This window comes from Coffea arabica, chromosome 4c (genome assembly GCF_036785885.1).
Source record: "Coffea arabica cultivar ET-39 chromosome 4c, Coffea Arabica ET-39 HiFi, whole genome shotgun sequence".
NCBI lineage: Eukaryota > Viridiplantae > Streptophyta > Magnoliopsida > Gentianales > Rubiaceae > Coffea > Coffea arabica.
The window spans coordinates 8,603,570-8,612,814 of record NC_092316.1 but is presented as its reverse complement, the minus strand read 5'-3'; the positions used below and the strand labels follow the sequence as shown (position 1 = coordinate 8,612,814).

Genomic DNA, 9,245 nt, shown 5'->3' with positions numbered 1-9,245 from the left:
TCAAAACCAAACCCCGATAGATAATCCATCAGTCATCTAATCAAATTACCCATGGATATTGGATTTTACTATCCCTATATGTACGACACATACAAATCATCTTCCAATACTCATGGACCTCACTAACTGCAATTACATCCGAATCAAACCAGACCTAATTCACTCATTAGCCAACGTATCCTATAGTGGGAAATTATGCTATTGAAACACTTCTCTTTGTGAGGTTTTGCTTAAATTACTGATTTTTCATTTTTTTTTTTTTTCCCCATGGTCCAGTTCTCAATCGAGCCAAGACTGAAATCTGAGAAACCGCTACTCCGAGTTATCAGAACATCTACTTCACCTCGTAAGCCCAGAGCCAAAAACTGGCTAGGCCTGCGTGAATAAAACTAGTATAAGAGGGTTGTGTGCTGATGCCATAGATAACCGGGTGCTTGGGCTTCAACCAAAATTCAAAGAATTCTTATCCAATCCTGACGCGGGCTCGCAATTGCCCCAAAATAAAAAAAAAAAAGTTTTTTTTCCAGCGAAGGATAAAAGTTTGTAATAATAAGTTAATAACATCAAAATCAAATGCTATCAACCAACAAATTATACTGCAAAAGCTACATCAGTTTTGTTCAAAATGCAGATTTATTTTATAATACATGACGTTTGATGTCCAAATTTCAGTCGATTTAACACAAATTGTATGCCATGTACTTCTTCTTCTGAAGTGATAAAAATAAAAGGTGAAACAAAGCATATAGTAAAACATAATTTACAAATTAATTAATTAATAATTGGGTATGTGATGCTTGTTATTTTACATGGCATAAAATTCGGCTACTGTGTATTTGTCATATACTTTTTTGGCTATATAAGGTCCTTGTTCTCGGTTGTTTTAAATTTTACAACATCCGATTACGGAAACTGATTATAGAGAATAATTAGAATCAGTAAAATTTACAATTTGGATTATTATTATTATTATAGATTTTAAATTTTTTTATCGCTAAACATTATATAATCAGAATACAAAAGTAACCGATAACATCACAATGAAAACCTAATCATCCAACAAAATCAGAATCTATAATCAGTTTTAAAAATGCAATTGAAAACAAGCCCAAAGTTAATCGCATAAGTGGTAAAGTCTTCATGTGACATCTTAAAATATAAGAAGTTCATGACTAGGTATTGGTGCTTTGATTTCAAGTAAGAAAAATAATTATCAGTTGATGCAAAAGAGTAGAAGGACCAGAACATCTCAAATTCACTATTACACCAAAAAATGGAGTGCCCAAAAGGTTAATCCACCATATATAACTCCATATACAATTCCAAAAAGCATCCCTCACAAAAATCCAGTGCCACCCATACATCTATACCCAAAATACTTCCCAGGATATTAAAAAGGAAAAACAAAAAAAAAAAAAAGGGAAAAGCCTTAGAGGGAAATTAATAAAGCCAAAATATTTCACATTGTGTCGAGACAATGTACAACTTTTGAAGCACAACGTACAGTGAGGACACTGCACGTTAATTGCAACCTTTAAACACCAAAAAAAAAAATTTTTTTTTTTTTTAAATACTTTAGCATTTATCATTTCCCTCTAAAGCTAACCTTTCCAATAGTGTTAGATTTTTGTGTTGCCTATAATGCTTGTATTTAAGTGCTATATTAGTCTCTCTTTTTTTAAAAATAATAATAATATTAACTGTTTGTCTGGTAATACTACTAGAAAGTTTGCAGCAGCTCAGCAGATAACGGCGGAGACGGAGAGAGGATAACGGAAGGTGTTAGCATACTGGAAAGAAATAGTACGGCCGTTAAGGAGGGGCTTGCCGTCATTGACCAGGCAGTCGTTAAAGCGAAGCCGTTTGAAGATGTGGGGGTTAATGAGCCGAGCCGAGCTGAACCAGCCGCAGTGCAAGTGAATCCCCGAAATGTCACAGCCGGTGACGCAGACGTTCATGATCTCCACAGTATAAGTAGGGATCCCACTGGGCAAAGGGGCGGTGGGGCCCTGATTAATGACTATATCAGAGCTGGAACACTTGTCCCCCCATATCCGGTGCGTTTCCACTCCGTTTGCTGCGCGGTAAAAGTGACAGCCACATGCAGACAAGTTCAAATCACCCGCATCAGCCAATGGAACTATTTTATTACTGGAAAGAGTTAATTTCAAGCAAGTACCAGTAAAATCCAGACCATTTTACCTGGAATTCTATTGTATTTTATGTCCAACTACAAAAATTTGTTGGGAAAAAAAAAAAGAAAGAAAAGAAAAGAAAAGATTGAAGCTACAGATGGAATGGGGAAAGAAATGAACCAGGTAATGAGATAGTCACAGAGGACAAAATAGGGAAAGTGTTGTAATTTGTAAAGACTAAAAGGGAAAGGGACCAATCAACCAAAAAGGGGCTATAATCATAGGGAATTGAGGCTTGGTTTCAGCTTTCAATCCTTTTTCCCCTTCCTTTCTTCTATAGTAGTAAAATACAATTCACAAGGAAAGAGGTAAAACTGCACCAATGTCAAAATGGAGTGCAGAAACAGGAATAAAAATGATCACAAAAGGGCTTGGAAAAAAAAAGAATCTAGTATTAACCCAATAATATGAGTTCCTTATGTTGTACGTTGTGCATAACAGAGTAGTACCTTTTCAGCAAACTAATTATTTTTTTTTCCCAAAATCTTAAAAGTCACAACAGATTCATTCTACTGATTCCATAAACTTCCAAAGCCCAGAAAATTCACACAAGTAACGAAGAAAAAACAAACTTCATTAAACACAGAGAGAACCATGCAGGGGCGAGGGAGGGCAAAAAAGTGTAAAAAGAAAAGGCAAGAAAGAGAAGAAAAGGCACTACTAGCAATAGCCAAGCTGCCTGCAGGATCCATGAACAGAATAGTACCCAACAAGAGGGCGGAAAAGCAGGAATTTCTGGCAGCATTCAGCGCATACGTATATCAGTATATGCACATATCCCACATCCACAAGGCAGATAGCAGCAGTAGTAGTGCTACTGAGTGAGTGAGTGTGTGAGTAGGTGCAGTACAGTACAGTAGTGTTAGTCTATGCATGCACAGCAGCAGCGGCAGCAGCACGAGCTGCAGCAGCGACAGTGGGTGTTGGGTTTGCATAAAAATGGCGTCGACAATAACCCCAACTGCCTATCATCCCCCACCTCAAAAGCACAAAAAAAAGAAGACCATCTATCCATATATCAACTCATCAGATTCAGAGAGAGATTTTGAGAGACAAAATTAATTGAAAACAACAGAATGGTATGTCCAGAGCCTATCATCAAAAAGACTTTTGGTCATTTGGGTAGCTCCTTATCCATTTTTGCATTAGAATCCGAAACATATAGTACAACTACAATCAATGCTATCTGATTAAAGAAAAGCCTTTACGAAGAAAAAAGCTTACCACTATCAGTCTGAACCTTCAGCAACTTCCTATGTGAGGAGGATGCAGCAGACAATAACCCTTCGTTTCTCGACTCATTCCCATCCAATGCACTTTTTGACTCATTTGAAGACAACCCATCTGAATCATTTCCAACCACTTATCCATCAAAATCAAATACTGAAAACTTACAGCAGAAAGACGATGGAAATAGACATCAATGCCCAGTACAAAAAAGAAGGGCTTCTCTTATTGTTGAAAGTTAAGCCAATGCTAATCCCTTTTCAAGAACAAAAACAAAATCGGTCCAAACATATCAATGTTTTGAAAAGAAAAAAAAACAACAACAAAACAATCCTTTGTATTAAAAAAAGGGCTTCTGTTCAATGGTAGGATAAGGCTAATGATTCTTTGTTAAAAAATCAACAAAACATATGTAAAAAGGACTATTATTGTATTAGATCATATTGGGAACTGGTGATTATATACAAGTATGATTGAAGAAGAGACCTGAACGTTGCCGTGGCGAGGCGAAAGCAACGATTATAAGGAAGAGAATCGACACCGCAAACGTCGCCGAGAATACAGAGGTTCGCCGCCTCTTCAATGATTTAACCCAACTACAACTAAACTCGTTCATTATTTTATTCCTCCAACCAAAAACCAGAAGAAAATAAAAAACCACCTTCAATCCCTCGGGAACCAAAAAAAAAGAAGAACAAGAAGAAGAAGTTTCTGTGCTTTTCTCAAGCAAAATTCCGAAGCAGAAAGCAGAAAAAGAGAGCACTGATTTGACTCGGATGAACCAGAATAAACCCCAGCTCTCTCTCAGAGCCTAGACCCTGCTACTTCTTCTGCAACATTGGTAAAAGTTGCCCCCGTTGTTACCTGTGAAAACCCAGAAAAAAGAACAAATATCATCCAGCAGAAAACAAGCAAGAAAGAAAAGGGGGAAGAACGGATTCTTATATAGGAGGGTTTTTAAAGGGGTTTTACTTTTATATATGCTTGACTTTGAGGAATGAAAAGGGAAAGCTTCGACATTATGGAAAAATGGGTACAAACACGGAAAATGAGAAGATATGGAAATGGATATAAGCATGAGAATAGAAATGGAAACCATGAGAGCATTTATATTCATCTACATAAGAGAAACAGCAACAGCGTCTGAATTTTGATATACAGAGGTAAGTTTTTTCGTTTTTCATGCTTTTGGAATTTTTGGGAGAAATAAACACTGGGTTTTCATGAATCTAAATAAGGGAAGAATATATGTAAAATGTGTGTGTTTTTGAGCGTGTATAGTGCGTGTTTAAGATAAGATGGTATGCACGTTACCTTTGGTGAGAAAACAGAGAAGAAGTATGTGTTGTGTGTGTGTTTTGGGGTTTCAAAGTGATGAATGAATGAATGAATGAAAAAGTGTGTATTTATGAGAGAATGTGTGTGTGTGGTTGGGGGCGTGTGGGTTGTGACATGTGAATCGATATTGAATCTTTTCTGGGCAAAGTGGAATGTTGTGCGTGCAGAGGAGAGAAGGGAAATTAATGTGGTGTTTTCCTTTTGCCTCCTTTTTGTGTTATCAAGTGTTTTTTAACTGTGGTTAAAAACTTCACCTGCTATTTTTTTTTTTTCCAAACGATTTCACCTGCTGTTGCTGATGGTAATTACTACTCCCTTCCTTTTTTTACGACTGACGTTTAAGAAATTTGTTCTAGTGTACTTTTATCTGTCGTTTTATTATTCCTGTATAGTATTAATTATTTTTTCACAATCTTACCATTTTATCTCTCTTTTCCAATACAAGGTTCTTAATTACTACTCCTAGTAATTATTATTTCTCTCTTTGTAACAATCCTAATAATTAATGAGGGTATAAAAGGAAAATAGTGTACAGATTTAAGCAATGAAAAACTTTTCTTAATTGGTGTGCAAAACCTTTTATCTTTCGTTTTATTATTCACGTATAGTATTAATTATTTTTTCACAATCTTACCATTTTATCTCTCTTTTCCAATACAAGATTCTTAATTACTACTCCTATTAATTATTGCTTCTCTCTTTGTAACAATCCTAGTAATTAATGAGGGTATAAAAGGAAAATAGTGTACCGATTTAAGCAATGAAAAACTTTTCTTAATTGGTGTGCAAAACCTTTTATCTGTCGTTTTATTATTCACGTATAGTATTAATTATTTTTTCACAATCTTACCATTTTATCTCTCTTTTCCAATACAAGATTCTTAATTACTACTCCTAGTAATTATTGCTTCTCTTTTTGTAACAGTCCTAGTAATTAATGAGGGTATAAAAGGAAAATAGTGTACAGATTTAAGCAATGAAAAACTTTTCTTAATTGGTGTGCAAAACCTTTTATCTGTCGTTTTATTATTCCCGTATAGTATTAATTATTTTTTCACAATCTTACCATTTTATCTCTCTTTTCCAATACAAGGTTCTTAATTACTACTCCTAGTAATTATTGCTTCTCTCTTTGTAACAATCCTAGTAATTAATGAGGGTATAAAAGGAAAATAGTGTACAGATTTAAGCAATGAAAAACTTTTCTTAATTGGTGTGCAAAACCTTTTATATTTCGTTTTATTATTCACGTATAGTATTAATTATTTTTTCACAATCTTACCATTTTATCTCTCTTTTCCAATACAAGGTTCTTAATTACTACTCCTAGTAATTATTACTTCTCTTTTTGTAACAATTCTAGTAATTAATGAGGGTATAAAAGGAAAATAGTGTACAGATTTAAGCAATGAAAAACTTTTCTTAATTGGTGTGCAAAACCTTTTATCTTTCGTTTTATTATTCACGTATAGTATTAATTATTTTTTCACAATCTTACCATTTTATCTCTCTTTTCCAATACAAGATTCTTAATTACTACTCCTAGTAATTATTGCTTCTCTCTTTGTAACAATCCTAGTAATTAATGAGGGTATAAAAGGAAAATAGTGTACAGATTTAAGCAATGAAAAACTTTTCTTAATTGGTGTGCAAAACCTTTTATCTGTCGTTTTATTATTCACGTATAGTATTAATTATTTTTTCACAATCTTACCATTTTATCTCTCTTTTCCAATACAAGATTCTTAATTACTACTCCTAGTAATTATTGCTTCTCTCTTTGTAACAATCCTAGTAATTAATGAGGGTATAAAAGGAAAATAGTGTACAGATTTAAGCAATGAAAAACTTTTCTTAATTGGTGTGCAAAACCTTTTATATTTCGTTTTATTATTCACGTATAGTATTAATTATTTTTTCACAATCTTACCATTTTATCTCTCTTTTCCAATACAAGGTTCTTAATTACTACTCCTAGTAATTATTACTTCTCTTTTTGTAACAGTCCTAGTAATTAATGAGGGTATAAAAGGAAAATAGTGTACAGATTTAAGCAATAAAAAACTTTTCTTAATTGGTGTGCAAAACCTTTTATCTTTCGTTTTATTATTCACGTATAGTATTAATTATTTTTTCACAATCTTACCATTTTATCTCTCTTTTCCAATACAAGATTCTTAATTACTACTCCTAGTAATTATTGCTTCTCTCTTTGTAACAATCCTAGTAATTAATGAGGGTATAAAAGGAAAATAGTGTGCAGATTTAAGCAATGAAAAACTTTTCTTAATTGGTGTGCAAAACCTTTTATCTGTCGTTTTATTATTCACGTATAGTATTAATTATTTTTTCACAATCTTACCATTTTATCTCTCTTTTCCAATACAAGATTCTTAATTACTACTCCTAGTAATTATTGCTTCTCTCTTTGTAACAATCCTAGTAATTAATGAGGGTATAAAAGGAAAATAGTGTACAAATTTAAGCAATGAAAAACTTTTCTTAATTGGTGTGCAAAACCTTTTATATTTCGTTTTATTATTCACGTATAGTATTAATTATTTTTTCACAATCTTACCATTTTATCTCTCTTTTCCAATACAAGGTTCTTAATTACTACTCCTAGTAATTATTACTTCTCTTTTTGTAACAGTCCTAGTAATTAATGAGGGTATAAAAGGAAAATAGTGTACAGATTTAAGCAATAAAAAACTTTTCTTAATTGGTGTGCAAAACCTTTTATCTTTCGTTTTATTATTCACGTATAGTATTAATTATTTTTTCACAATCTTACCATTTTATCTCTCTTTTCCAATACAAGATTCTTAATTACTACTCCTAGTAATTATTGCTTCTCTCTTTGTAACAATCCTAGTAATTAATGAGGGTATAAAAGGAAAATAGTGTGCAGATTTAAGCAATGAAAAACTTTTCTTAATTGGTGTGCAAAACCTTTTATCTGTCGTTTTATTATTCACGTATAGTATTAATTATTTTTTCACAATCTTACCATTTTATCTCTCTTTTCCAATACAAGGTTCTTAATTACTACTCCTAGTAATTATTGCTTCTCTCTTTGTAACAATCCTAGTAATTAATGAGGGTATAAAAGGAAAATAGTGTACAGATTTAAACAATGAAAAACTTTTCTTAATTAGTGTGCAAAACCTTAAACGTCAGTTATAAAAAAAGGGAGGGAGTACTAATTAGTGAATGAATAATTGTGGTTGGATATTGGACTAGACATTGAGATTTTTTTTTTTTTTACCTGAATTTGTACTGTCTACTCACTTGGATGAGAATGAAAGGGAATGAGAAGTAGTAATAAAATGATTGTTCATTGGCTTTTGGGATTGCTGTTAAGTAGTTGAGAATGGAGAGACTGTAGACATTCTGATTCTATACACTAGATTATTGTGTTTGGATCGCAATTTTCTAGGATTTTTGTAAAAAAAAATACATTGTAACGATTTTATACAATTGAGGTAAAAAAGTGATCGAGAAATATATTCATAGAAACCAATCAGGTAAAGATTTTTGGTAGAAAATCTCTATTCAAGCAAGGCCAACCGACAAACAAAGACGTTATTACTCCATTATGCAGATGCAGATTGATACATAATAATTACATGTGTTACTGGCTTTCATCTGCTACTGTACAATGTGTATCGTTCAGGGTCGACATGATTTAACTATAGTCTAGTTGCCAGGGTATGAACTCCGCGCGAGACGCGGAAGTCGGGTGTCTCTGTTTTCAACTGTTCTTGAACTTTTTTTTTTTTGTAATCGTAATCCTTTTTAGATAATACCCTAAAATTTAGAAGGAAATGGCCAAAGAATGTGTATATAATTTGAAGTACACACATGCATTCACCCTATATATATATATATGAAGAAAATTAAATGAATGCAGTCAAATCATGCATAACACCCTGAATGATTTCTACGAAGCTAAAGGGAGGTGCCTTGGTCTATTTCTTGAATTAACATATGTATGATGTATGAACTTTCATCTAACCGGATGTTTCTAAATTCAAATATCACAAAATAATTGAAATTTCTTATGTACCAGAGTTAGCATGAATAAGTCTTGTAATAAAGTAAGTTCTAATGTGTTATAATAGAAAAGTTTCATCTTTTCTAGAATAAAAAAAAAAATCCAGCACTATAAACCTTAAACTTGAGATTGTAAAAATATCATAAAATCATGGCTTGTGAAATGCCATATTATATATTCAATCTGCATGACCAAATATGGGGAATCAATATGAGAATATATTTACAACACGACGACTTACCGACCATGGATTTTTTTTTATAGAAAAATTATTATTAAATATAAGAAATCTTGCATGCTAGTTATCTTTTAAAATTTGGTCTTAGACTTGAGTGTTTAAAAATAATAACAAGCTAGCTATAACAACATAATGCGGTAGAAGTCTGTGACCAACCTCAAAATAAATTATTACAAAAGCTAATTAGTCA

The 9,245-nt window shown here is 32.7% G+C and overlaps 1 protein-coding gene across 2 annotated transcripts; it reads right to left on the bottom strand.

The window, feature by feature from the left end:
- Positions 1 to 1,270: 1,270 nt before the first annotated feature.
- On the bottom strand, positions 1,271 to 4,784 carry LOC140004904 (protein TAPETUM DETERMINANT 1-like). Of its 2 annotated transcripts, XM_072045054.1 has the most exons (4): positions 4,737 to 4,784; positions 3,909 to 4,286; positions 3,420 to 3,539; positions 1,271 to 2,077 (listed from the first exon to the last, which is right to left on the bottom strand). In XM_072045054.1, exons 2-4 carry the CDS (start codon positions 4,036 to 4,038, stop codon positions 1,740 to 1,742), a joined length of 588 nt encoding a protein of 195 aa, XP_071901155.1. In that variant the 5' UTR covers positions 4,039 to 4,286; positions 4,737 to 4,784; the 3' UTR covers positions 1,271 to 1,739. The 2 variants fall into 2 exon arrangements, with proteins under 2 accessions (XP_071901155.1, XP_071901156.1); XM_072045055.1 differs by lacking the exon at positions 4,737 to 4,784 and having other exon boundaries at positions 3,909 to 4,309.
- Between the last annotated feature and the right edge of the window lie 4,461 nt (positions 4,785 to 9,245).